At 45.5% G+C, this 27905-nt stretch overlaps 1 protein-coding gene and 2 non-coding genes across 16 annotated transcripts in view; 1 reads left to right on the top strand and 2 right to left on the bottom strand.

The window, feature by feature from the left end:
• The window catches only part of TRRAP (transformation/transcription domain associated protein), a 135185-nt gene extending 113552 nt beyond the window's left edge, over positions 1 to 21633 (bottom strand). For all 14 annotated transcript variants that reach the window (XM_063646109.1, XM_055292391.2, XM_055292396.2 and 11 more), the window contains exons 1-10: positions 21497 to 21633; positions 18906 to 19066; positions 18123 to 18172; positions 9948 to 10058; positions 7846 to 7950; positions 6503 to 6586; positions 4239 to 4295; positions 2189 to 2314; positions 576 to 653; positions 308 to 396 (exon numbers count right to left, since the gene is read on the bottom strand). In XM_063646109.1, coding sequence (XP_063502179.1) covers positions 308 to 396; positions 576 to 653; positions 2189 to 2314; positions 4239 to 4295; positions 6503 to 6586; positions 7846 to 7950; positions 9948 to 10058; positions 18123 to 18172; positions 18906 to 19005 — 800 coding nt within the window. In that variant the 5' untranslated portion in view covers positions 19006 to 19066; positions 21497 to 21633. The remainder of the gene's footprint in view (positions 1 to 307; positions 397 to 575; positions 654 to 2188; positions 2315 to 4238; positions 4296 to 6502; positions 6587 to 7845; positions 7951 to 9947; positions 10059 to 18122; positions 18173 to 18905; positions 19067 to 21496) is intronic.
• On the top strand, positions 15047 to 15150 carry LOC129490923 (small nucleolar RNA U13). Its single transcript, XR_008660392.1, has one exon. It is a non-coding gene; the product is annotated as a small nucleolar RNA U13 (small nucleolar RNA).
• On the bottom strand, positions 18259 to 18454 carry LOC129490942 (small nucleolar RNA ZL1). Its single transcript, XR_008660403.1, has one exon. It is a non-coding gene; the product is annotated as a small nucleolar RNA ZL1 (small nucleolar RNA).
• Positions 21634 to 27905: the final 6272 nt, after the last annotated feature.

The following is a 27905-nucleotide window of genomic DNA, read 5'->3' as shown; positions in this document are numbered from 1 at the left end:
GAACAAAGGCTTGAAGGTGAGCAAGGCTTGGACATGCCATAGTTGTCATTGAGCACGGTAATGCCTGACGACGTTTTTAATTTACAACACACACACCAGAATACGAGCTATTATCTCATCTTCCCAAATTAAGAACGAAAATAGCTAAAACTGTCATCCCTGAAACACAGGTGCAGAAAGTCAACAGTGCATATAATTTTACCAAAATTTTATCACTCCTAATTTTCATGTCTTAAGAATGACAACAGCAAGTATATTTTTACTTGGAATCCAGGCACTGTGGCAGCCGGCTACAGTGGCGCCTCACCTGGCTTGTGCAGACACTTGAATGGCAATGGTGTTCATGATCAAGGGCACAAACTCGGCAACAACATTGTGGATGTTCAGTTTGTAGAGCTAAAAGCAAACATACCAGATTTTCATACATCGACACTCTGCTATGGCAACAAAATTTGGCATACCAAAGAATCATCACGTTATTTAACATGTGTGTATTATACACATCTTTTTGCCCCAGATGTCAATTTTCTTTTAAGAAGCCCAAAACCCAAGAGACTAATGAGCAATACACATACCTGATACATTAAAACAACAATAATGGGCAATTCTGCCAACACTTTCAGAGAAAGTGATCCCCTCGGAACGATGGAATGCTGGAAGACAGAAATGGGTAGGGCCCGGGTTACCATTGTGGCATTTAAAATAGCCCCCACCAGTGCCCACTGAGAGAGAACGGAAAACAGTGACACCTCTTTGTAAATATTTGTGATGAAAGATCCAAACTATGTTGAAAACAAAGTATGCAGAACTATCATTTAATACAATTTAATATGAAAGTTTTCTCTCTTTTTTTTTTGAGATGGAGTCTCGCTCTTGTCACCAGGCTGAAGTGCAGTGGTGCGATCTCAGCTCACTATAGCCTCCACCTCCTGGGTTCAAGCAATTCTCCTGCCTCAGCCTCCCGAGTAGCTAGGATTACAGGCATGAACCACCACGTCCAGCTAATTTTTGTGTTTTTTAGTAGAGACATGGTTTTGCCATGTTGGCCAGGTGGTCTCAAACTCCTGACCTCAGGTGATCTGCCCACCTCGGTCTCCCAAAGTTCTGGGATTACAGGTGTGTGCCACCGTACCCGGCCTAAAGGTTTTCATATTTTTCTACATAATCATTTGTAAAAACTTCAGGAAAATGTGTCCAAACTTGGAGATTCAAATCACCTGAGAAATTTTTAAAGTGAATACCTGTGACTTCACTTACTTAAAAGAACAGCACAAAGTACAATTTACCCAGCAGTTTTATTCAAAGATATTTATAAACAGAAAATGCTTACAATATAGAAAAGTTCAACAGTCCTAATATAAAGGGACTCATGAAACAAGGAAAATGTCAGGCTCAAAATACAAATGGGCAATGGATATGAACAGACAAGGAGAAAAGAAAATACAAAGGAATGATACTGAGAAAACAAATTTCTAACTAAGAACAACGAAAAGAGGAAAGCTTTATTCAAAGTTTCTTGTTCATCCTAGCACAAGCTGAAACACTCTGCACAACCATTTCAGAAAAACAAACATGAATAATATTAATTCAATCACAAAAATTGTCATAGTAAATGCTCAAAACATGTTACCTATGTGGCAGACACCACAAATATACCATACATTACCTGCGGACCATGCCAGCATTACCTTCACAAAGTCCGTGAGACAGGTTTTTCAGATAATGAGAGGAAAAATAAGGTCAGAACACAGGTTCATTAACTTTCCTGGAGTCAGAAAACCCCAGTGGGGCTGGAACATTGTACTGGAGCTCTCTGTCCTAGAGCCCACACTCTCAGTCACTGAGCTATATATTTTTATCTGTAGTTTAAGGGACTTTATTAATGTCAAAAGACTCAAAGCTAAGGGACAGAACAGACACCCCACACCTGGTCTGCTGCTCTTCCCAGCAGGGTGATTCTGGGTTTCAACAACAACCTTATCTTTCTAGCCTGGCATCAACGACACCCGACAGGTCACTTTCACCCCTCCCAGGCTGTAGAGAAGGACCAGTGATGCTTCACCAGGCACACAGGTTTATTTGTCTTAAATGCCTCCACGTATTTAAGAGAAAAAAAAAAAATGGTTTAATAGGCCAGTATCTGAAACTACAGAAGCCACGGGTAGAAATAACTCAGCGAAACACTTACTGTTCGAGTCTCACTGTCTTCACGCTCCGGGTTGACTTTCACAGCAATCGTTGTTATCATACCAACCATTTCTGGGGGAGGCACTGTGTTCTCGGGGATCACTTGAGGGTTCTCAAAGTAGCGGTTCTACATGAAAGTCATAAAAATATTTTTTGCTAAAGTCAAACCCAGTATTCATTCAAAAAAAGCAAAAAAACACTTGACTCTTTGGTGGAAAAAAGCAGCATGTTCTACATTTTTATGCTGCACCAACTCCACAGTATTTGGGCTCAGCCATTCATTTTCCAATGCCCCTTAAAGCCTAAACCAACACACACTAGATGTTTACTCTTCCCACAGGACCATAAAGATAACACAACAGGGACCATGTTCTCCATCTTCAACAACAGAAGACAAAAGCTTGCCTGAAAGTATTTTCTACCCTTTTTTCCCTGGCTAATAAATGATTAAACACAAACCATATTACATTCCTACCACAGTGAGGCAGGAAAGAAAGCACTCCATCCCTCTTGGGAACAAACTACAATCTGGCAGTCCCCACTGATTAATTTTTCACTCTCCAAATAGAGATCAAAGAGGGAAGAAGCAAAACACACGACATTTTTTTTTTCTTGAGACAGAGTCTCACTCTGTCACCCCGGCTGGAATGCAGGGGTATGATCTTGGCTCACTGCAACTTCCACCTCCTGAGTTCAATTGAGTCTCCTGCCTCAGCCCCCCATGTAGCTGGATTACTGCCACGCACAACCATGCTTGGCTAATTTTTGTATTTTTAGCAGAGACTGGGTTCCACCACGTTGGCCAAACTGGTCTCGAACTCCCAGCATCAGGTGATCCACCCACCTGGGCCTCCCAAAGTACTGGGATTGCTGGGGTGAGCCACTGCACCTGGCCAAAACACAGGACATTTTTAAAAGCCAGGACCTCACTGCCAACCTTCGCTCTCAGTGGATTTGGCGTTTCACGTTCAACAAGGCAGCTGCCTATGAAAAGCAGTGCTCGGGCTTTGACAGGAGGGCAGGTGGCAGGACTTGACAACTTGAAGTCACTAATTTTAAGTTGTATACATTCTCCCCAGATTGAAATCCTTTAAATGCCAAAAAGAGTCAATTTTATCCTCTATCAATTTTAAAACTTTTTAAAGATTAAAAAAGAAATCTTTAGGCTGGGTGCAGTGGCTCACACCTATAATCCCAGCACTCTGGGAGGCTGAGGCAGGTGGATCACCTGAGGTCAGGAGTTCAAGACCAGCCTGACCAACATGGTGAAACCCCGCCTCTACTAAAAATAAAAAATTAGCTGGGTGGGGTGCTGCACGCCTGTAATCCCAGCTACTTGGGAGGCTGAGGCAGGAGAACTGCTTGAACTCAGAAGGTGGAGGCTGCAGTGAGCAGAGATCATGCCACTATACTCCAGCCTGGGCAGACTGAGACCCTGTCCCCCTGCACCCCCAGCCAAAAAAAAAAAAAAAAGAATTATGATTCCCAGAAGAAGAGTCTGGAAGAAGCTATTCCAAACTGGCAAGAGTGTTTACTTCTAATAAGCAAGAAGGAGATGAGATTTTCCTCCTCTACTCCACAAACCTGTATATTGTGGCACTGCTTATGAAGAGTTCTTAATGAGATCGACAAAAAGTTAGTAAAATTTTTTAAAAATTTGAAAATATACACCACCTCCCCAAAAAGTCTTCAAGCCTGTAAATTCAACCATCTTTAAAATGCACAAAGTGAAAAACAAAAGCAAAACCTCCATGTCAATGGTTGCTTACAAGTAAATGAATTATGACAATTATTTTTCCAAAATTTCTACAATAAAAATACATTGCCTTTATGTACAAAAAAAGTACTTAAGTGAAACAGAAAAACTAAAAAAGCTATTTTTTTGAATGGCTGACTTATCAACCTAGCTTTTAACCATTACTAAACATTCCCCATTCTAAAATAGTAACCCCTCCTCACACACTATTTCTCCAACCCAACTGTTCTAAAGTCTTTTTGGAATAAGGAAGTATAAACAAATGTAACTAATTAAAACCAAAGTAAAAACATACCACTACTTTTGGAAGCTCCTTGTAAATCTGTTTCACAAAATCCAGGAAATGATGAATCTAAAAAAAGCAGACACTTTCATTATAGGAAGATATTCATAAACAGAAAATACCTATAATAAATAAGAAAAGTTGTAATTGTCCTACTGCGTAAGAACTCACAAGAGAGGTAAGGAAAATGGTGGGCTCAAATACAAACAGGCAATGGATGTGAACAAACAAGAAAAAATAAGTAAATATAAAGGACTGATAAACAGAAAACAAGTTTCTGATTCAGGAAGAGCAAAGAGGTGAAAATTAAAATAAATGCCAGGTTTTGCCTTTCAAAAAACAGTAATACACAATGCTTGACAGGATGGGATGAGAGAAAGACTCTCATATACTGTGGGACCACAAACTACTGAAACCTTTCTAGAAATCAGTTTAACAAGGAGCATTAAAACTTCAACGCCTTTGCCTCGGTAATTCTCCTACAAAGCTAGTCTATGAAATAATTTGAACCGTAAACAAAGGTATTCCATAATAACCATTAAAATAAGAAATTTGAAATACCTTCAATACCCAGAAATAAGGACACCCATAAGAAAGAATATTATGTACCCATTAAAAAATAATTGTGGATGGGCACGGTGGCTCATGCCTACAAACCTGACACTTTGGGAGGCCGAGACTAGAGGATCACTTGAGGCCAGAAGTTTTTTTTTTTTTTTTTGAGACGGAGTCTCGCTCTGTCACCCAGGCTGGAGTGCAGTGGCGCAATCTCGGCTCACTGCAAGCTCCGCCTCCCAGGTTCACGCCATTCTCCTGCCTCAGCCTCTCCGAGTAGCTGGGACTACAGGCGCCCACCACCACACCCGGCTAATTTTTTTTGTATTTTTAGTAGAGACGGGGTTTCACCGTGGTCTCGATCTCCTGACCTCGTGATCCGCCCGCCTCGGCCTCCCAAAGTGCTGGGATTACAAGCGTGAGCCACCGCGCCCGGCCGAGGCCAGGAGTTTTCAGACCAGCCTGGGCAACATAGACAGACTCTGTCTCTACAAAAATTTTTTTAAAAATTAATTGTATACAGAATTTTTTATGACTGTGAAAATGCTTACACTTAACATGATCAAGCTATAAGATGTTATATACAGTATTACCACAATTATGTAGAAAATATACAAAAACATGAAGGTGAGAAAAAGGAAAGAAAAGGCCGGGCGCAGCGGTTCATGCCTGTAATCCCAGCACTTTGGGAGGCTGAGGCGGGCAGATCACATGAGGTCAGGAGTTACAGACCAGCCTGGCAACATGGTGAAACCCCATCCCTACTAAAAATACAAAAAAAAAAAAAAAAAAAAAATTAGCTGGGTGTGGTGGCATGAGCCTGTAGTCCCAGCTACTCGGGGAGGCTGAGACAGGAGAATCGCTTCAATCTGGGAGGCGGAGGTTGCAGTGAGCCGAGATTGCGCCACTGCACTCCAGCCTGAGCGACAGAGGAAGATTCATCTCAAAAAAAAAAAAAAAAAAAAAAAAAAAAAAAAAAAAGAAAAGAAAAGAAAAGAAAAAGAAAAGGAAAGAAAATCACCAAGATATAAAATCCTGTTTTTGAGATGGTAGGAATCTATTTCATCTTTATGCTTTTAATTTCTATTTTAAGTAATTTAATTCAATAAATAATTTTTAATTTTAATAAATAATTTAATTTCTACCTTAAATCATCTATAACATGCACTTATTTAGGTTATCATCAGAGAAGATATAATTATGGTAAATGTATACTTGCTGCTTAATGTATAGGTAGATGCCAATCACGGTGCTACGAACTTTAAACTTTATGTCTAATTCCTCAAATGACATTTTAAGGACATACTATGATTATTGTCATTTTACAGAAAAATCTCCGAAAGGTTACAAACTTAACCAATGTCACACAGCCACTGAATTGCAGAGGTGAGATTCAAACCCAGCTCTGGCTTCACAGCCCACATCTTAATCCCTGTACAACATACAATGACTTGTACATCATACAAGTAAACACAGAACAGCCCAAATAACCTGTCAGTTTGGTCATTTAATACATTTCAACTACTGAATCAATTTAGCAAAGTACTGATAAAAACATTTTTTTAAGTCACTGTTAAACTCATAAAGAATTGCCCCAAACTTAGGCTGTATTTCTACACTTGAAAGCAGTATGTGTTCAGCCAACTTTGAGAGCAAAAAATTTCACAGAAGGAACATGATGACACACTTTATAAATGCTATCAGGATTTTAAACAACTTACTTCTTGTGTGATTGGTGGCCTGAACTGTTTGTGTAGCTCAATAATTATTCTTAGACAAATAAGAACATTTTCTTCATTTTCCGTCTAAAAAAAAGCATTTAAAGAAAGTTATACTTCTGAAGATTTGCTTTAAAGGCGAATTTTCTAAGCAGTTTCTGCACACACACTTTCCATCAACCAACTTCTATTGGATTTGCTGAAAATTCATCAGCTCACAGAACACAGCTGTCCCAGACAGAAAGCTTCAGTGTGCCACCAGAAGGGAATCCCACCAGCCAGCTCTGCATGAGTAACCTGGACAGGGGCTTCACTGGCCGTCATGGCAAGCGGTACCAAGAGCTAAGGACTTCACAGCCCAAATGACACTTTCCATTGTTGGACAATATTGTGAAAAGACCAGGAAAGAATTATTGGGCAAGCGCCATGGACTGGACCCTGTGCTAAGCACCTTACAAATGCTCTGTGAGGACGGGGTTCCGTCTACATTTGACCTGTGAGGGAGCAAAATCTCAGGGGTTAAGCAATGTGACTGACATGACACAGCAACAAAGCATCCCAGCTAAGACTGAATCCAAGCTCATCTTTCCAAGGGGCCCAGAAACACGACTGAAATATAACTGCATCAAGATTAAGAGGGCCGAGTGAGGTGGCTCACGTCTGTAATCCGAGCACTTTGGGAGGCCAAAGCCGGTGGATCACGAGGTCAGGAGTTCAAGACAAGCCTGACCAACGTGGCAAAACCCCGTCTCTACTAAAAATACAAAAATCAGCTAGGCATGGTGGCACGGGCCTGTAATCCCAGCTACTTGGGAGGTTGAGGCAGGAGAATCACTTGAACCCGGAAGGCGGTGGATGCAGTGAGCCAATATCACATCACTGCATTCCAGCCTGGGCCAAGACTTCATCTCAAAAAAAAAAAAAAAGACTAAGAGAAGCAAGAAAACAATTTTGGAGGTATCAGATGGATTCACCCCAAGGATGTGAGATACTCTTTATGAGCATCTACTAGGTATGATGCACCACACTGGAGATACACACGGAAAGAACAATGCAAGTGAGCCACTCACTGGACGTCTGTGGGCCAGCACCCGGCTCACCATCCACAACCGTTTCAAAGGTAGCTACCATGTCTGGCCAATTCCTCAGTAACTCAAACAATGATTTTCAATTAAGTAATCTTTCTGAGTGGAGGAAATGGGGGAAAAGGGACATTAAATTTTTACTCATGTGACTTGGAATTTGGGCGAAAGATAAAACAGTTGTATAATGCTGAAATTTACCATAAGAAAAATCAGTGAGTTTTACATATGGCTATACGACAAGAATTAATTCTCAAAGCTTACCTCTAAAAAGCGAAACATCACAGACAAAACATTTTTTGTGTGAGGACGAAGATGTTCATTGGTTGGTATTCTATGAATTATTTCAAGTACTAGCTTCCGCAGTTGCTGGCAAGAAAAAATAAATAAATGTAAGGATAAAAATACTTCCAAGGGTTCCAAATTAATTATCTCACACTCTGCAAGTGTCACACAGCTGTTTACACCCAACACTAGGAATGAACCACCATCCTACAAAATGGACCCAATTTTTGAAACAGTCCTAGAAACTACTTAAATGTAACCCAAAGTAAGTACTGCAGATGACCATTTTCAGTATTTCTGCAACTCCGTACCAAACCGACTAAGCCAATTTCTCCTCTTCCATGGCTTATCAGTAAGTCCAACAGACGGACACTGGTGTACAAACATGGAGTCCATTGAAGATAAAAGAGCAAAACACAAACTGAACATAGTTTGGTATCTCCTCTTACCATCTCGCGTTAGCTCCCATAATGCCATCGCCAACTACCTTGGGCCCAAGGACTAGTTACCACATGAGCTGTACTAAGCTTCTGTGATTCTGTCTGTGGAACTGACAACTAAAAGGTCAAATATGTAAGGTCTTGCACTGGTATGATATAAAAATGCTTTATTTACTAATAAGCTGGTATTATGGGAATGTTATCTAAAAGTTATTTTTAAGAGCTACATGCTGGGCTGGGCGCAGTGGCTCATGCCTGTAATCCCAGCACTCTGGGAGGCCGAGATGGGCAGATCACGAGGTCAGGAGATTGAGACCATCCTGGCTAACACGGTGAGGCCCTGTCTCTACTAAAAAAAATACAAAAAATTAGCTGGGCATGGTGGCGGGCGCCTGTAGTCCCAGCTACTCGGGAGGCTGAGGCAGGAGAATGGCGTGAGCCCAGGAGGTGGAGCTTGCAGTGAGCTGAGATCGCACCACTGCACTTTAGCCTGGGCAACAGAGCGAGACTCCGTCTCAAAAAAAAAAAAAAAAAGAGCTACATGCTGAAATATTTATAGAAAAAGTGGTAGGCCGGACGCAGTGGCTCATACCTGTAGTCTCAGCACTTTGGGAGGCCGAGGTGGGCGGATCACCTGAGGTCAGGAGTTCGAGACCAGCCTGGTCAACATGGTCTCTACTAAAATATAAAAACTAGCAGGGCATGGTGGCATGTGCCTGTAATCCCAGCTACTTGAGAGGCTGAGGCAGGAGAATTGTTTGAACCTGGGAGGCAGAGGTTGCAGTGAGCTGAGTTCGTGCCACTGCACTCCAGCCTGGGTAACAGAGCAAGACTTCGTCTCCCCCGACAAAAAAAAAAAATATATATATATATATATACATACATATATATATATATATGGACTATTTCTAAATGATCAAGGTAGGGAGGTATGAACAGTGTGTTGGGGGCATGCCAATAAAACAAAATTGACCATGAGCTATAAGAACTGACATTAGGCTAGGCGCAGTGGCTCACACCTGTAATACCAGAATTTTGGGAGGCTGAGGAAGGAGGATCTATTGAGCTCAGGAGTTCAAGACCAGCCTGGGCAACACAGCAAGACCCCCATTCTCTACAGAAAATTTTTTTAAATTAGCCAGGCATTGTGGCGCACACCAGTAGTCCCAGCTACTGGGGAGACTGAGGTGGGAGGATCACCTCAGCCCAAGAAGTCAAGGCTGCAGTGAGCTATGATGGCACCACTGCACTCCAGACTGGGTGACAGAGTGAGACCTTGTCTTTTAAAAAAACAAACAAACAAACAAACAAAACTGACAATAAGATAATAAGATTGGAGCTGGGCAACAGGTATGTGGGGGGAGTCATTCCTTCTTCTGTATACATTTGCACTGGTCTATAGTAAACAGCGTACACACATACGTCATCAGTTGGCAATGTGAATAAATTGTAAAAGAGACGTCCCAGACAAAAATCAAACCAAGACATGTAACTGAGGAGGCAGCGGTCTTGAACAAAGCTATCCTTATGTGACAAAACCTCTTTCATTTTTAAGTGGAACGGTAAGTTTTCTGAGTTAATTCGTAACTGGTCACAATCCCACAGCACCCTTGTCTTCTCAGTGGTATTTTTTTACATTACCTGTGCTGGTTTCTCCTGAAGAAACTGAACTTCTCCATCTTGAAGAAATGTAAGGAATCGAGGGATGATATGTTCTAGGAATGTAGAATACTGAGGAGATGACGTGACATTCTAATTGTGCAAAAATAAAAGAAGACCCCATTCAGTTACGTGTATGTATTTTCATTTCAAATTCACATATTATAATAACTAACTGCAAGGGAATATAAAATATTTTAGCCAAAAGCAAATTTGTGCTACTTGTATTATTTAGTAGTAACATAATTTTAAATTAGGATGATTATATTTCTGAAATCCAATTCAGGAGAACTAAGTGCTAACTTTTCCTATTAAAATTAGAAATACCAATCCTTTGGGAAATGCTGAACCTGGAACCCGTTCTAGCTTGGCTCTGCCACGATCTAAGTATGAAAGCTCTACGAAGTTATTTAGCTTCTAGGTCTCAGTTTCTTGATCTGGAAAACGAAGAGCCTGGGCAAACTAACGTATCAGTTAGATGTATATTCATTATGTACTAATTAGATGTATACTAATTACATTATAATCTAATCTAATCCATTATTGAACCTAGTACTGATTTTAAAAGGAGAACAGGAAGGGCTGGGCACTGTAGCTCATGCATGTAATCCCACCACTTTGGGAGGACGAGGCAGGAGGATCACTTGAGCCCAGAAGTTCAAGACCAGCCTGGGCAACATAGCAAGACTCCATCTCTACAAAAATTTTTTTTAAAAAAGCTGGGCATTGTGGCACGTGCCTGTGCTGTGGTCTTAGTTACTCAGAGGGCTGAAGTAAAAGGATCACTTCAGACTGGGAGTTCAAGGCAGCAGTAAGCTATGATGGTGCCACTGCACTCCAGCCTGGGCAACAGCATGAGATCCTGTCTCTGTTTAAAAAAAAAAAAAAAAGGAGAATAGGAAATAAAACTATAGCATGAAGATACTAGGGCAGTTTCTGGATCCCACTCAGGAAGTAGAAACTTTGGACAGTTACCTAAACTCTGAGGATATTATTTTCCGCCTTCCTTATAGGACTATTATGAAGACTGCATGAGTTAATATATGCAAAGTTTATGAAGTTTCTCACACTGCCTACGAGAAATGCTTGGAAGTGTTGTGTTGTTATTTACAGAGCACTTATGTGTCAAATACTGTGTTGTGTGCCTTTTAGTCTTTCTCATTTAGTCTGAGATGGGTATTATCTCTAAGATAGGTATTATCTTCATTTCACAGATAAGGAAAGAGGATCTAAGAGGTAAAGTTTTGAAAATGGGCACACTGGCTGGTCTGTAGTCCTAGCTACTCAGGAGGCTGAAGTGGGAGGATCACTGGAGCCCAGGAATTCGAGGCCAGCCTGGGCAATATAGCAAGACATCAAAAAAAAAGAAAAGGTAAAGTTTTGGAAGTGGATTCAAATCAAGTATGTCTAACACCCAAATCCTTTCTCTTGTTTAATGCTTCACTTATTCATTCAACAAATATTTACTGAACGCCTATCACGTGCTCAAAAGGGATAAAATAATGAACAGAACACATAATATTTATGCCCTCAGAGATGGGGGAGGCAGCAGCAGAAGGAAGACAGATATCAAACAAAAAGACTAAAGATACAGAACCATGAGGGGTGATATGCCAACAACTAAGGGAACACATAACTGTGAGACATCATTTACTAAATGTAACCAAGGGCGGAGGACACCTTCCTGAAGACGTGACATTTACACCAAAACTTGAAAGGCAAGTAGGAGCTACCCATGAAAAGGTAGAAAAGAAGATTCTAAGAAAAGCATATGCAAAGGCACAAAATCAAGAGAAAGCACGAGTGTAAAACGCATAAACAGAGTTCAGCATGATGGAGAAGGAAGCATAAGAGAAAGGAGTTCAACTTTTAAGTTTTTTTTGAGACAGAGTCTCACTCTGTCGCCCAGGCTGGAGTGCAATGGCGTGATCTTGGCTCACTGCAATCTCTGCCTCCAGGATCCAAGCGATTCTCCTGCCTCAGCCTCTCGAGTAGCTGGGACTACAGGCATGCAACACCACACCTGGCTAACTTTTTTTTTTTTTTTAAGTGGAGATAGGGTTTCACCATGTTGGTCAGGCTGGTCTCGAACTCCTGATCTCAGGTGATCCACCTGCCTTGGCCTCCCAAAGTGCTGGAATTACAGGCATGAGCCACCACACCTGGCCTAGAGTTCAACTTTTTTTTTTTTTTTTTTTGAGACGGAGTCTCGCTCTGTCGCCCAGGCTGGAGTGCAGTGGCGCAATCTCAGCTCACTACAAGCTCTGCCTCCAGCATTCACGCGATTCTCCTGCCTCAGCCTCCTGAGTAGCTGGGACTACAGGCACCCGCCACCATGCCCAGCTAATTTTTTGTATTTTTGATAGAGACGGGGTTTCATGGTGTTAGCCAGGATGGTCTCAATCTCCTGACCTCATGATCCGCCCGCCTCAGCCTCCCAAAGTGCTGGGATTACAGGCATGAGCCACCCCGCCTGTCCTGGAGTTCAACTTTTACTGTCAGGAGTCTGACAAGCTGGTGAGACCAGACACTTGGGCAGTTAAATGTGGGGCTAAAGAGAAAGATCTGGAGTTGTCTATCATATAATGTAATTTCAGAAGAGGGGTCTGTAAAGGAAGGACAGTGAAACAGTCAAAAATCAGAAAGCAGTATGGAGCAAGGAAAGAAAACCACTGCAGTTTTTGTTTTTTGTTGTTGTTGTTTTGAGACGGAGTTTCACTCTTGTTGCCAGGCTGGAGTGCGATGGCACAATCTCGGCTCACTGCAACCTCCGCCTCCAGGTTCAAGTGATTCTCCTGCCTCAGCCTCCGGAGTAGCTGGGATTACAGAGCCTACCACCACGCCCGGCTCACACACCTGAGCACCTGTCTCCTGGGTCAACTCGGTGCAGGTTTCTGGGACCTCCACTCACACAGAACACTGTATGGGAGGCGGCCCCAGGAGCTGTGCAGGAATCAAATAGCTTCTCTCCAAGCAGACAGTGAATTTGTCGTGCAGAAGAACTGTGTTTGGCACCTTTCACCCCCCAAAGGTTAAGACTTTTTATGAAACACCCACAATCAAGGATTCAAGGAAAAGAGGGAGAAGATTCATGCTGGAACACTGAACTGCCAGGTTATCAAGAAGTCAAACATATTTGCATGTAAGTCCATATTAACTGCTTTCAAATATCTGCATTTCAAATGTCTCCAGTAGGGCTGGGCACAGTGACTCAAGCCTGTCATCCTAGCACTTTATTTAGGAGGACGAGGTGGGACTATTGCTTGGGCCCAGGAGTTCAAGACCAGCTGGGGCAACATAGCAAGACCATGTCTAAAAAAAAAAAGAATTTCTCCAGTTAAAAAGATTCACTCAAGCTGGGCATGGTGGTGCACGCCTGTAGTCCCTGCTACTCGGGGGCTGAAGCAGGAAGATCATTTGAGCCCAGGAGTTCAATGCTGTGGTGTGCTATGATGGCACCTGTGAATAGGAACTATACTCCATAGCAAGACCCTGTCTCTAAAAAAATTTTTTTATAATTAAAAAAAGATTCATTCAACAAGCTGCCTGGTTATTCTGCAAGTATCTCAACTCAGCCACCAGCTTTTTGATCCAGATAAATTGTTCATGTGACTCCTAACCTGAGGGTTTTTGTCTTGAAAGATGGCCCATTTAATAATGAATCTGTAAGACCACTGAAATCACTGGAAGTTTTTAAATTTCACTCACTTCATTTAAACATTTTTCTGGGTGGTAGTAATTTAGAGAACTGCTTCTTGATGGTCATTCTAGTATTTAATTCTTTGAAGAATTCAGTCATCTGAATTTCATTTAAGGTAAATGTTGATACACAGACTGTGAGAGTCATTACGTGGAAAAGCCCTAACTATACTGCCTCGCATAGATACATATAGATATATATATATTGTTGCCCAGGCTGGAGTGCAGTGGCATGATCTCCACTCACCGCAACCTCTGCCTCCCAGGTTCAAGTGATTCTCTGCCTCAGCCTTCCGAGTAGCTGGGACTACAGGCCAGGCATGTGCCACCATGCTCGGCTAGATTTTTGTATTTGGAGTAGAAACAAGAGTTTCACCATGTTGGCCAGGTTGGTCTCGAACTCCTGGCCTCAAGTGATCCACCCGCCTCGGCCTCCCAAAGTGCTGGGATTACAGGCGTCAGCCACCACACCCAGACTTACCCCACTAACTTTTAGTTGTTAATCAATGCATCTGAGACCAAAAGCCAGGAAGGAGGTAACCTGCTAATTGCAAATACTAAAAAGGAGAATAAAGTCTCAGAACCTCAAAAGGGTCAGATATTTACAGATATTTAATCCAGATAGCCGTATGTCCACACTCGGCACCCTAACTCACAGGCTTGTTCCTGTAAGTTCACAGACTATGATTTCAGCCTCTCCAACAAACCTGCCGGGACTATGGTTCTCTCAGATCAGTTCTTCCAATAAAATGCAGAATGCAGGCATATCCTCTTCTGCCTCTCACCTCTTTATATATATATATATTTTAAACAGCTTCTTTCAGCAGCTTGGGCAGAAGAGAAAGCTCTTTAGCTAGATCTCTAAATATCTCATTTTTTGTCTAGCTCAGCTCAAGGCAACAAGTCCTTAAAAATGTCTATTAAAAAAAAGCTAAAATACTATCCATTACTACAGATAGTAGGGTATTTGATTCAACCCCACTAGCATGTATTTAATGTTTATTAATACAAAAGACCTTACAGAAGATAGGGAATATTTTCTCTATTGTTCTTAGATTATTATTAAAAAACAGAAATGTTGGCTGGATGCAGTGGGTTACACCTGTAATACTAGCACCTTGGGAAGCCAAAGCAGGAGGATCACTTGAGCCCAGAGCTCGACCAGACTGGGCAACATAGCGAGACCCTGTCTCAAAAAAAAAAAAAGAAAAAGAAAAATTAGCCAAGCATAGTGTCTCGTACCTGTAGTCCCAGCTACTCAGGAGGACCACTTAAGCCCAGGAGTTCAAGGCTGCAGTGAGCTGTGACTGCACCACTGTACAGCAAGACCCTGTCTCTTAAAAATTTTTTTAATCAAATAAACAATAAAAATCGGAAACATGATCCTTTTGTCGTTTGTAAGTATGATGATTGGGATTTCAAGCTCATGTGTGGGACGTGCCTCCCTCAAACCTTGTTATGATGTCAGCACATTACTCATCTGATGTGAAAAAAATAAGTAACAAATGTGACTTTCTCATCTGTCTATGAGACTAACTGGTACTCAGATGAACCAAAAAGTTGGGCAAAATACGAGATAACTTTTTTCAGGTGTTGGATTAGGGCCAGTACTGGAGCATGACTCCAAGGAGAAGGGAAATTTATATGCTGAGCCCCATGACCACCATGGCTCTCTGCCCAGGTACAATTTTCCAGCTGGGGTTCAGCCAGCTGGGTCCAAGCAGGGGTCAGGGCCTGCTGAGCTGAGGAGTAAAATCCTCAGTGTTCAGGAGCGCTAAAGTGGCTAGAATCTGCAGGGCACAGCACCAGAGAAAAGCAAACCACAGAGCAGGGGAATGGGGAGTGTCTCCAGTGAGGCCAGCTGAGGGCTGGACTGCACACACACAGGGTGACACTGCCTGAAGCTCACCACAGTGTACCTGCTTTAAGACTGAGAGATGTGGCCGGGCATTGTGGCTCACGTTTGTAATCCTAGCACTTTGGGAGGCTGAGGTGGGTGGATCACTGGAGGTCAGGAATTCGTGACTAGCCTGGACAACATGGTGAAACCTTATCCCTACTAAAAATACAAAAATTAGTGGGGCATGGTGGTGCACATCTGTGGTCCCAGCTACTCCAGAGGCTGAGTGGGCCCAGGAAGTTGAGACTGCAGTGAGCTGTGACCACACCACTGTACTCCAGCCTGGGCAACAGAAGGAGACCCTATCTTAAAAACAAACAGAAAAAAAAACAAAAAAAGATTGCAAGATGAATGAAGATACCATACATCTAGCAATGTTAGAGGATGCTGGATTTCAAGCCTAGCCAGAGCGCAAGGACCTACTTAACATCTTAATAACATCCCAGACCTCACACATCTAGCTAGACCATGTCCTAGAATAAGGCCTATTCTAGACCAACCCCAACAAAGCCTAAAATCAACCTCTGATGAGATCCACAGGCAGAATTTGGAGATTGAATCCCACCAAGTTAGAGACCTGGGAAAGACCTTGGGCTATCCACAGATCCTCCCCAAAGCATAAAACCAAGCCTACTCAAATTCAGTGGGATCAACTGGTAACTGAACTGCCTACTACGACAAAACGTCGACATTCTTCAGAGGGAGATAACAGGATCTAGAGAGCCTACGATGTCTCACAAGTAATGTCCACCACACAGTAAAAAAATTACTATACGGTTGGGCACAGTGGCTCACATCCATAATCCCAGAACTTTGGGAGGCTGAGGCAGGTGGATCGTTTGAGTCCAGGAGTTTGAGACCAGCCTGGGCAACATGGTGAAACCTCATCTCTACAAAATATACAAAAATTAGCCAGGCGTGGTAGCGCATGCCTGTAGTCCCAGCTACTTAAGAGGCTGAGTGGGAGGCTCACCCAAGCCCAAGAGGTTGAGGTTGCTGTGAGCCGAAATTGTACCACCGCACTCCAGTCTGGGTGACAGTAAGACCTTGTCTCCAAATATATAAATATATAAATTACTAGACAAAGAAACAGGATAACGTGGCCCACGGACAATAGAAATTGACCTTCATATAGCCCAAATATTGGCTTTAATACTTGAAGACTTTAAAGCAGCCCTCATACAGTAAATATGTTCAAAACATAAAAGAATATGGTCTTAATAAACGAAGATGGGGAATCTGCAGATAAACGAAATCTATGAAGAACCAAATGGAAATTCTAGAACTGAAACCACAATAACTAAAATTTTTAAAAATACAAAAAATAAACTGAAATTCTAAGAAAAACCCAGCAGGGTGGAGATAACAAAAAAATTCTCAGAAAATCAGAAATTATCCAATCTAAAGGACAAAAAGAAAAAAGACTGAAGAAAAACGAAAAGTGTCTGAGGGGCATGCAGGACAATATAAAATTGCAGGATGTGAGGTCCACAAGAGAGAAAGTTCTTTCTTGATCAAGGTCACAGATGCTCTAATTAGCAGAACCAGAAATGACATCCAGATCTCATTGCATAAGAATACACCATTGAATTACCTGAACATAACAAATTCACAACATAAATCTGAGTGCATCTCGGCTGGGCACAGTGGCTCATGCCTGTAATCCCAGCACTTTGGGAGGCCAAGACAGGAGGATCACCTGAGGTCAGGAGTTCAAGGCCAGCCTGGCCAACATGGTAAAACCCCGTCTCTACTAAAAATGCAAAAATCAGCCGGGCGTGATACACACCTGTAATCCCAACTACTTGGGAGGCTAAGGCAGGAGAATCGCTTGAACCCGGGAGGTGGAGGTTGCAGTGAGCCAAGATCACGCCACTGCACTCCAACCTGGGCGACACAGCCAGACTCCGCCTCAAAAAAGACAATAAACAGGCCAGGTGAGGTGGCCCACGCCTGTAATGCCAGCACCTTGAGAGGCTGAGGCAGGCAGATCACCTGAGGTCAGGAGTTCAAGGCCAGCCTGACCAACATGGTGAAACCCCGTCTCCACTAAAAATACAAAAATTACCCAGGCGTGGTGGCAGGCACCTATAATCTCAGCTACTCTGGAGACTGAGTCAGGAGAATCACTTGAACCCGGAAGGCAGAGGTTGCAGTGAGCCAAGATCACGCCATTGCACCCCAGCCTGGGCGACAAGAGCGAAACTCCATCTCAAAAAAAAAAAAAGAAAGAAAGAAAAATACAAGAATAAATCTGAGTGCATCCCAACAGGCATGGTAGCCTATAAGACCTACCGTATTTTAAAATGAAAAAATGTTGTTAAACCAACCAAAACAAAACTGACAATCCTCAACATGGTATGTGGTTTGCTATCACTAGCGTGAAGATGGAAAACACTGTGTACAAAGTTTCAGATTTCAGTTTTGAAATATAATAAATTACTTGAACAAAGACAATGATCTTTGAGTTGCTAGTAAAAAGACTGACAAAGCAGGAACAGGAAAGTGCGTAAGAATATTGACCTCAAGATGAAAAATACAAAATATAATGCTCATACCTCAAAATTTTCACTAACTTCTTGCATCATTTTCAACTTTGTTTCATCAGCTGTGAAGGGCAAAACAAGCATCAGGTAATTGAAATTATGTTAAGGAAATTATGTTAATGCAAAACTTGGATTTAGTAATTTAAGAGAAGCAATCAGATCTTATCAGTTTGACTGTCATGGCCTAGTAGAAGGCACATAGCTAGTTCCCTATAACCAGTCGCACACATTTGTACTCCCAGACATACACGTGCATGCACTGACAAGCATATACACACACACACAAACACACACACGTGCCTCTTTGGGGCTCCAGCCAGTATTACTCATCACTTTGCTTCTCTACAAGGTAGAGAAAAGGAAAACGAGAATAAAAGTTAATGTTCCGATTAATCTCAAAGTGCACAACATTTGAGCTGAGACAGATGTGTCATATTTATGCATTTTCTTCTTTTTTTTTTTTTTTTTTTTTTTGAGAGAGAGTCTCACTCTGTCACCCAGGCTGGAGTGCAGTGGTGCGATCTCGGCTCACTGCAACCTCTGCCTCCCAGGTTCAAGCGATCCTCCTGCCTCAGCCTCCCAAGTAGCTGGGACTACAGGCGTGAGCCATCACGCCTGGCTAATTTTTGTATTTTAATAGAGACATGGTTTCACCACATTGGCCAGGCTAGTCTCAAACTCCTGACATCAGGTGATCCACCCGCCTCGGCCTCCCAAAGTGCTGGGATTACAGATGTAAGCCACCGCGTCTGGCCTTATTTATGCATTTCTTAATGACAAAAAGGATCAACTCACGTGTATTCACATCTGTGAGAGCTGCCACGAACTGAAGGTACTTTTTCATCAAAGTGGTCTGGTCAACCACCGTGGCCCCCTGTGTTGCAACAAACGCCATTTTTCTTTTGGGCTGGTTTGCTTCTCAAGAGAAAAGTATCAGGTCCATGAGTTCAACCAGCCTACGAAAAGAAGCATAGAGTTAGTCAACTTACGGAGGGCACAGGATCACAATCTCTGTGAAAATCTTACCTAAATGCCTATAATATGCTTTCATCTTAATCCAGAATCTAACACTATTCCTTCTGGTTTTTTTAATATGAAGTTTACCCAACTCCATTTTGTCTATTAATTTTGAAACAGGATTTCTGTACGCAGACACTGTTCTTTCCTATGGTATTTTCTCTTTCTCTGAGTCAGGGGTTGGCAAACATTTTCTGTAAAGAACCACATAGTAGATATTTTAATCTTTGTGGCCACGCAGTCTGTCACTACTCAGCTCTGCTATAACCAGAAAGTAGTCACAGACAGACTACATGTAAATAAATGAGTGAGGCTGTGTTCCAATAAAACTTTATTTATGGACACTGAAATCTGAATTTCATATAACTCTCATTTACCATGAAATATCCTTCCTCTTTTCCCCAGCCATTTAAAAATATAAAACCATTTTTAGTTCATGGGCAGTATAAAAATATACAGCAGGCCGGGCGCAGTGGCTCACACCTGGAATCCCAGCACTTTGGGAGGCGAAGGCAGGGAGATCACGAGGTCAGGAGCTCCAGACCAGCCTGGCCAACATGATGAAACCCCGTCTCTACTAAAAATACAAAAATTAGCCAGGCGTGGTAGCGGGCACCTGTAATCCCAGCTACTCGGGAGGCTGAAGCAGAAGAATCACTTGAACCCGGGAGGTGGAGATTGCAGTGAGCCAAGATTGTGCCACTGCACTCCAGCCTGGGCAATAGAGCAAGATTCAGTCTCGGAAAAAAAAAGAAAACGCAGGCAGCAGGCTGCATTGGGGCAACCTTGGTCGTATGTGTGACGGGTTCCCAAACTTCAGCGGGCATCCAAAATCCCCAAGTGCCAAAGGTGGGCTCCTAAGCAGCACCCCTCCAGACTGTGGTTACGTGAGGGGCACGGGAAACTATAATTTCTGTTTGTAGCTGCCAGGCAGTAGGCACTCAACGGCTGCTCCCAGCTGACACACAGATGAAGACTAGGTTTCTATTTTAACAGGTGTCACAAAGTATCCCGAGAAGCTGGTGAAATAAGTTGCTTTTACCCCTCCTCCTTGCATAATCCTGCTCTGCACTAACAGGTGGTTTCACGGCTTCCTTTTCTTTCAACAGACACACCAGGACCTCCTTTGCAGGCCTACCGGATACACTGCTTTGCAGCTGACACAGGTGACACTAGAGAGCTCCTTCCGGCCACTCTCTCCTAGACACCAAAAACCCTTCTTCCATGCAGCGAGCATGCCCACAGGTGTCCCACAACAAGCCCACCAGAAGCCCCAGCCCTCTGGCTCCGGGTAGGAAAAGCCACGAAGGAAACCAAGGCGGGGCAGTCTGTCATGCCCTGCTTGGAGACCTGGCAACCGCCTGTTTCAGGTGACACCCCCTTCCCCATCTCCATCGGCCCAAGGCATGGGGGTCACGGCCTCTCCCTGCCCATCCCCATCCGAGGGGACCCAGGACTCGGGATCACGGTCTCTCCCTACCCATCCCCATCCGAGGGGACCCAAGACTCGGGGTTACTTACGGTCTCTCCTTGCCCATCCCCATCCCAGGATACCCAAGACTCAGGAGTCACGGCCTCTCCCTGCCCATCCCCATCCGAGGGGACCCAAGACTCGGGGTCACGGCCTCTCCCTGCCTAAAAACCTCCCTAGTCCTGTCCAAACTTCCCCCTTCCCGTGGAAGTCGTCAACTCTTCCATTTCCCGGGGTCCTGCGGAGCCTGGGGGCCCTGGCCGGGGGGAAACGCCCCCATTCAGCGTGTCTGAGGGAAAGCAACTTCACCACCCCGGACGCCGAAGGCCCAGGCCGGGCTGGCGCCGCGCCCGCTCCCACTCCCGGGGACAAACGGCCCCGCCGCCCCCAGACCCCGCCGAGCCCTGCCTGAGGCGGCGCCGCCGGGCCAGAGGGGGCGCTGTGGTCGCCGCTACCTTCGCTCCCCGCGCCGGGCCTAACGAGTCCAGTGCCTGCGTAGAGGCCTGGAGGTGCCAGGTTGGCCGGCGGGCGCCTCCGGAGGGACAGGACCCCAATGTCCCACCCGACCTCTCAGCTCACAAACAGCCCTCCGGTTCCCTCCTTTTGTCGCCGTCCCGGGCGCTCCGCGACCGCGTCCCAGGCCGAGCTACGGCAAGCGCCGAGCGCCAATTCCCGCGCCCGCGAGCGCTGCGCCTCCCACAGCTTCCTCTCAGCTCGGCCGCAAACGCCGTCGGCCCCGCAGCCCCGGGTGGGCTCTGGCTGGGGCCTAGGGGATCCCAGGTCGCTCGGAGCCCCCCGCTCCATCCCTCCGCGGAGCCGCCGCGCCGCAGAGGCCTCCCCGCGCCTGGGGGTCGCGCGCACCTCCCGGGGCCGTTCGGACGCCCGCCCACCAACTTACCGCGACCTCGGCGGCCCGGCTCCTGCAGGCCCGGCCCGCGACCCCTGCGACCCCCAGCCGAGCCCTCGTCGCAGCCGCTCAGCCGCGCGCAGTCCCGCCCCCGCTTAAAGCGGCAGCGCCCGCCGACCGAGCACCAGGCCCCGGCGCGCCGCCCCCAAGTGGGTGCGGCCTGCGCGGGCACTGGGAGGGGCGTCCGCCGTCCGGGTGGGCCCTGGCCCTTTAAACCCCCGACGGCGGTGACGGGGCCGGGCCGGCGCCCAGGTTCTAGAGGATCCTTTTCCCCTGAGTCTCCTCCCAGGAGCCAGGCCGCGGGGATTGCTCGGGGACTCTGGGGGCGGTGGGCACCTGGGGGACAGGGGGGCTTCCCGAGTTGGCAGCGATGGGGACCAGGTATTGTCCACCACTGGACTGAAGGTGGCAGGCAGGGTAGGGTTTGCCACCCCTACTCCTCGCTCCCGGTCCCCGCTGCCCTCCTGGGGTTCTTCTCGGCCCGCATAATGGAGAGGAGGCCAGGAGGGTCTTTGGGAAGGTGAAGGCTGGAGATGGACCGAGACCCTGTTCGTAAAAGAAAGTCCGGGTGGGCTTTCTGGAAGTGGCCACCCAGGTGCAGAAAGGCTCGATTGGTTCTGCAGCTGCTTTACCTCCGAGGCTGGATCCACCTGGCAGGCAGAGTTACCTCCATCAAAACTGGATGGAGAGAGGCTTCAGGCTAGGCCAGAGCAATGAAGGGATAGAGTGGGGATGGAGCCAGGGGAGGTGGCATGGGCCGGACCAAAAGGTGTGTCTCCAAGGGAAAGGTACAGTCGGGCGCCATGGTTACCATGTTACAGGGACAAAGTGTGGAAGCGTGACGTGAACTTGGCCACCTCCAGGCTCTGGTTCCACCTCCTACACCTTCCTTCACCTACCCCCCATTCTCACCCCATTTATCACTAACCCACCAAGATCATTATGTTCCCTTCCTAGACACATTTCACACCCTGCAATAAATAAATGTTTCAGTGCCCGTGGATACCCTGGAGGGGAGGTGCTCTTTTCTGAAACAAGCTCCTTGCTCGTTTAATGTTGCCACTGGAGAACAAGGCCACAGCTGAAATGTTGGGATTGTGAATGGATGTTTTTAGTACCAGTTAATTCTGCCCCAGGAGAAACAAAATGGCTCAGAATAGCCCTTCCATCACGGAAGAGGTTGCCTGTTTGCAAGCAAAGTCTGCTATTGTCTTACCTCCACTGCCCTCAAAAAAGTGGGAGGTCCAAGCCGGCTGTAGTGGCTCATGCCTGTAATCCCAGCATTTCAGGAGGCCAAGGTGGGAGGACTGTTTGAGTTCAGGAGTTCATGACCAGCCTGGGCAACATAGCGAGACCTTGTCTTTGCAAAAAATACAAAAATTCGTCGGGCTTAGTGGCAGGCACCTGTGGTCCCAGCTACTGGGGAGGCTGAGGTGGGAGCGAGACTTTGTCTCAGAAAATAAAAATTAAAAAATAATAAGAGGTCCAAAGTTGAAGACTGAAATATTTGAGGGCTGAAATTAGTGTGCTAAACGATTGTTTAATACTGTTTTTTGAGGGGAGTTAGGAAAACAGCTGTAGAAGCTTTTTTTAAATAAGTTTTGGCTCAATTGCATATGATAAAGACCTACAGTCAAGCCTGGCACTAACATGGGCAAAATCCTTGCACTTTCAGGTGGCCTAAGCGTCTATCAAAGTAGTCATTCACACTTTCATGATTTTTGCCCATTTTCTCGTCTGTCTCCTGAATTAGACGTGAGGGACAGTGTCAACTTCATCCCGATAAGGTAAATTAGATCACATTCACTCCTCTGCTTAAAATCCTTCAGGATTTTTGGAGACTTTTTCGGAATCCCAGCTATTCAGGAGGCTGAGGTGGGAGGACTGCTTTAGGCAAGGAATTCGAGACCAGCTTGGGCAACATAGTGAGACCCCATCTCTAAAAAATATTTTAAAAATTAGCAGGGCATGGTGGCATGCACCTGAAGTCCCAGCTACTTGGGAGGCTACGGCAGGAGGATTGCTTAAGCCCAGGAGTTCAAGTCTGCAGTGAGCTATGATCACGCCACTGCACTCCAGCCTAGGCAACAGAGAGAGGCCCTATCTCTAAAAAGCAAAGGAATAGGCTGGGAGCGGTGGCTCACACCTGTAATCCCAACACTTTGGGAGGCTGAGGCAGGCGGATCACTTGAGGCCAGGAGTTTGAGACCAGCCTGGCCAATATGGTGAGACTCCATCTCTACTAAAAATACAAAAATTAGCCAGGCGTGGTGGTGGGTGCCTGTAATCCCAGCTATTTCGGAGGCTGAGGCAGGAGAATCGCTTGAATCCAGGAGACAGAGGTTGCAGTGAGCCAAGATGGCACCACTGCATTCCAGACTGGGCGACAGAGCAAGACTCCATCTCAAAAAAGAAAAAAAAAAAAAAAAAAAGGATATCCCTGAAGTCATTTTGCCGCCCCCAAGCTACTCCAGGATTTAGCCCCAAATCCCAAATGCATCTCCCAGGAGCTGATTCCAAGTCATTGTTACCTGCCCAGTGGCCCCCCACCTCTCATAGTTAATTTCCAACGCAGGACAACGAGGATGTGTGGTAGGGATACGGACCCTAAGGCTGCTGCCCTCGAATGATCAAAGATTTGATTATACCACCTTGCTAGGGCCAACAGACCAACTAACACTAACTTGCCTTAGAAAGACTTTCATCAACAAGAATTGACACCAAAGAAGTGTGAACTTTCCATTACCCAGAAAAATTTAACCAAAACAGGCCACTGTCCCTCCCCCACCGCGCCCCCCCCCGCACCGCGCCCCCCCACCCCACCCCAGAGCCAGGCGAATGAGGGTCTGATCTGTCCCCAGGTCCGGCCCTTACCCGTGGCTGCCATTCTGGATGTTTGGCCCCAGGCATCCCCTGTTAAGGCTGCCCTCGTTGTCTGTTCTGACCGATGCTCACCTCGCCAGGGGAGAGAATGTCCCCTCTGTGCTGCCTTGTGATCATATGAGATGGTGTCTGCAAAAGCAGTCCAAGGTCAGTCCGGAGGAGGCACGGACAAATGGTTTCCAACACCGAGTCATGTTCAAGGCTTTGGGGGCGTTATCAAAGGGAGGCCACATCTTATTCTTTCAGCCATTCCATAAGCATCTACTTTGCACCAAACTGCATGCTAAGTACCAGGCACGCAGACACATGGCATAGGCAAGGATGCTGGGAGGAGGGTCAAAGTGACCCTGGTAAGAGGTACTTGTGGCCCCATAGGCTAGACTGGGAGAATTTGTGGAAAAAAAAAAAAAAATGACTCTTGGGGCCCAGCACAGGCTTATGCCTGTAGTCCCAGTACTTTGGGAGGCTGAGGCGGGAGGATCACTTGAGACTGGGAGCTCAAGACCAGCCTGGGCAACATAGTGAGACCCCCATCCCTACCAAAAATCTCAAAAATTAGCTGGGCATGGTAGTGCATGCCTGTAGTCCCAGCTACTTGGGAGGCTGAGGTGGGAGGATCACTTGAGCCCAAGAGTTAGAGGGTGCAGTGACCTATGAGTCACAATTGTGCTACTGCACTCCAGACTGGGCAACAGGGAGAGAACCTGTCTCAAAAAAAAAAAAAAGGAAGATGACCAAGAAGACTCTTGGGATGGTCAGACACATTTGTACCCAGACAACTTAGTGCTGTGCTTTCCACTTCAGTAGCCACTAGCCCCATGTGCAGTGTGGCCCATCTGAATGGAGATGAAATTGCAGCGTAAATGCACACAAGATGGTGAACCCTTACGACCAAAAAAAAAAAAAAAAAAAGGGCTAGAATGCAGTGGTGCGATCTTGGCTCACTGAAACCTCTGCTCCTCAGGTTGAAGAGATTCCTGTACCTCAGCCTCCAGAGTAGCTGGGATTACAGCACCTGCCACTGGGTTTCCCCATGTTGGCCAGGCAGATCTCAAACTCCTGGCGTCAAGAGATCCCCTGCCTCAGCCTCTCACAGTGTTGAGATTATAGGCGTGAGCCACTGCTCCCGGGTTATTGATTACTTTTACATTGATTATATGTTGAGATGATATTTTGAATATGTTGAGTTTTGTAACAGCATTAAAATTGATTTCACTTATTTCTTTTTTGAATTGTGGCTACTTGAAAATTTAAAATTACATACCTGGCTCCAATTCTGTTTCTAGCCAACAACATTAATTTAGGAAAGCCAAGCTCCACTTGGTGGTGCACACCTGTAATCCTTGCTACTCTGGAGGCCAAGGTGGGAGGATCGCTTGTGGTCAGGAGTCAGAGACTAACCTGGGCAACATGAAGAAACCCCTCTCTGAAAGAAAAGAAAAAAGAAAAGAAAAGACAGCTCTCTGGACTGGGCACGGTGGCTCACACCTGTAATCCTAGCACTTTGGGAGGCAGAGGCAGGCAGATCACTTGAGGCCAGGAGTTCGAGACCAGCCTGGCCAACATGGTGAAACCCCGTCTCTACTAAGAAATACAAAAATTAGCTGGGCATGGTGGCGTGTGCCTGTAATCCCAGCTACTCAGGAGGCTGAGGCAGGAGAGTCACTTGAATCCAGGAGGCGGAGGTTGCAGTGAGCCATGATCACGCCACTGCACTCCAGCCTGGGCAACAGAGCTAGACTCCATCTCAAAAAATAAAAAGAAAAAAAAAGGAAACCTAGCCTTCTGAGAGGATTTCCTGCCCCTCCCTTATCGGATACTCCCTGGAAGAGTGAAGCTTCCCAGCCTGTTATGGGATGGAGCAGAGATGGGTACCGTGAGGGTGGTGATGGTGGTGATGGGGTAAGAGTAATGCCTATGGAAAATCCTGACTGGACGCGGTGGCTCATGCCTGTAATCCCAGCACTTTGAGAGGCCGAGGCGGGTGGATCACCTGAGGTCTGGAGTTCAAGACCAGCTTGGCCATGAGGTGAAACCCCATCCCTACTAAAAAAAAAAAAAAATATATATATATATATATATACAAAAAATTCGCCAGGCGTGGTGGCAGGCGTGTGTAATCCCAGCTGCTTGGGAGTCTGAGGCAGAAGAAGTGCTTGAACCTGGGAGCCAGAGGTTGCAGTGAGCCGAGATCACACCATTGCACTCTAGCCTGAGTGACAGAGCAAGACTCCGTCTAAAAAAAAAAAAAAAGAAAAGAAAATCCTGAGTGGCAAACAGGAATTAGCCAAAGGGTGGCATCAGCATCAATTTCAGGGTGGCTTTGAAGGTGGCTTCCATAACACTGTGACTACTGTAAAATTATTACTCAGTGAAATAAATTACACATTTTAGAAACAATACATCTTATTCTATTTGGTACATTTTAAAAAGCAGGAACAACCTGACCTTCCAATTATGTTAAACCATCTTAAAGATTTGCAACTCTGCAACCTTGACTATTTTCTTCTCAAGCGCTTCAAAGTCCTGCTGAACAAGCTAATTTCTCCCAAGTCCTTCAGCAATTCCCATTTGACACCCAACACTGATTGAACCCTTTATTATGTCCAAAGCTCTGTTCTACTTGTTAATTCCTTTTATCCTTATAATAATCTCATGGTGTTGGGACTATTATTATGCCCATTTTAAAGAAAAAGGGGGCCTGACATGGTGGCTCATGCCTGTAGTCCCAGCTACTCTGGAGGCTGAAGCAGGAGGATCGCTTGAGCTCAGGAGTTTGAGACCAATCTGAGCAACCTAGCAATCTTTGTAAATAATTTTTAAAAAATTAGCAGAGAGGAAAGTGGCTTCTCCAGGGTCCTGTAACTCTCAGGGAGAACCCAAAGTCCCGTTGTTCCTAGGCCTGGTGTTTATCACCACTGTGGCAGTCGATACCACTAGGGGGTGACATCTGTCTAGCACTTTTTTTTTTTTTTTTTGAGATGGAGTCTCGTTCTGTCGCCCAGGCTGGAGTGCAGTGGCGCGATCTCGGCTCACTGCAAGCTCTGCCTCCCGGGTTCATGCCATTCTCCTGCCTTAGCCTCCCGAGTAGCTGGGACTACAGGTGCCCACCACCATGCCCTGCTAATTTTTTGTATTTTTTTTTTAAGTAGAGATGGGGTTTCACCGTGTTAGCCAGGATGGTCTGTCTCCTGACCTCTTGATCTGCCCGCCTTGGCCTCCCAAAGTGCTGGGATTACAGGCATGAGCCACCGCAACCAACGCCCCCCCCCCCATTTTTTTTTTTTTTTTTTGAGACGGAGTCTTGCTCTGTCACCCAGGCTGGAGTACAGTGGTGCAATCTTGGCTCACTGCAAACTCTGCCTCCGGGTTCAAGCGATTCTCTTTCCTCAGCCTCCCAAGTAGCTGGGATTACAGGCACCTGCCACTGCGTCCAGCTAATTTGTGTATTTTTAGTGGAGACGGGGTTTCACCATCTTCGTTAGGCTGGTCTCGAACTCCTGACCTCGTAATCCAC

This window comes from Symphalangus syndactylus, chromosome 9, assembly GCF_028878055.3.
Source record: "Symphalangus syndactylus isolate Jambi chromosome 9, NHGRI_mSymSyn1-v2.1_pri, whole genome shotgun sequence".
Lineage (NCBI taxonomy): Eukaryota > Metazoa > Chordata > Mammalia > Primates > Hylobatidae > Symphalangus > Symphalangus syndactylus.
The sequence above is the reverse complement of the archived record's forward strand: the minus strand, read 5'-3'. Positions and strand labels throughout refer to the sequence as shown.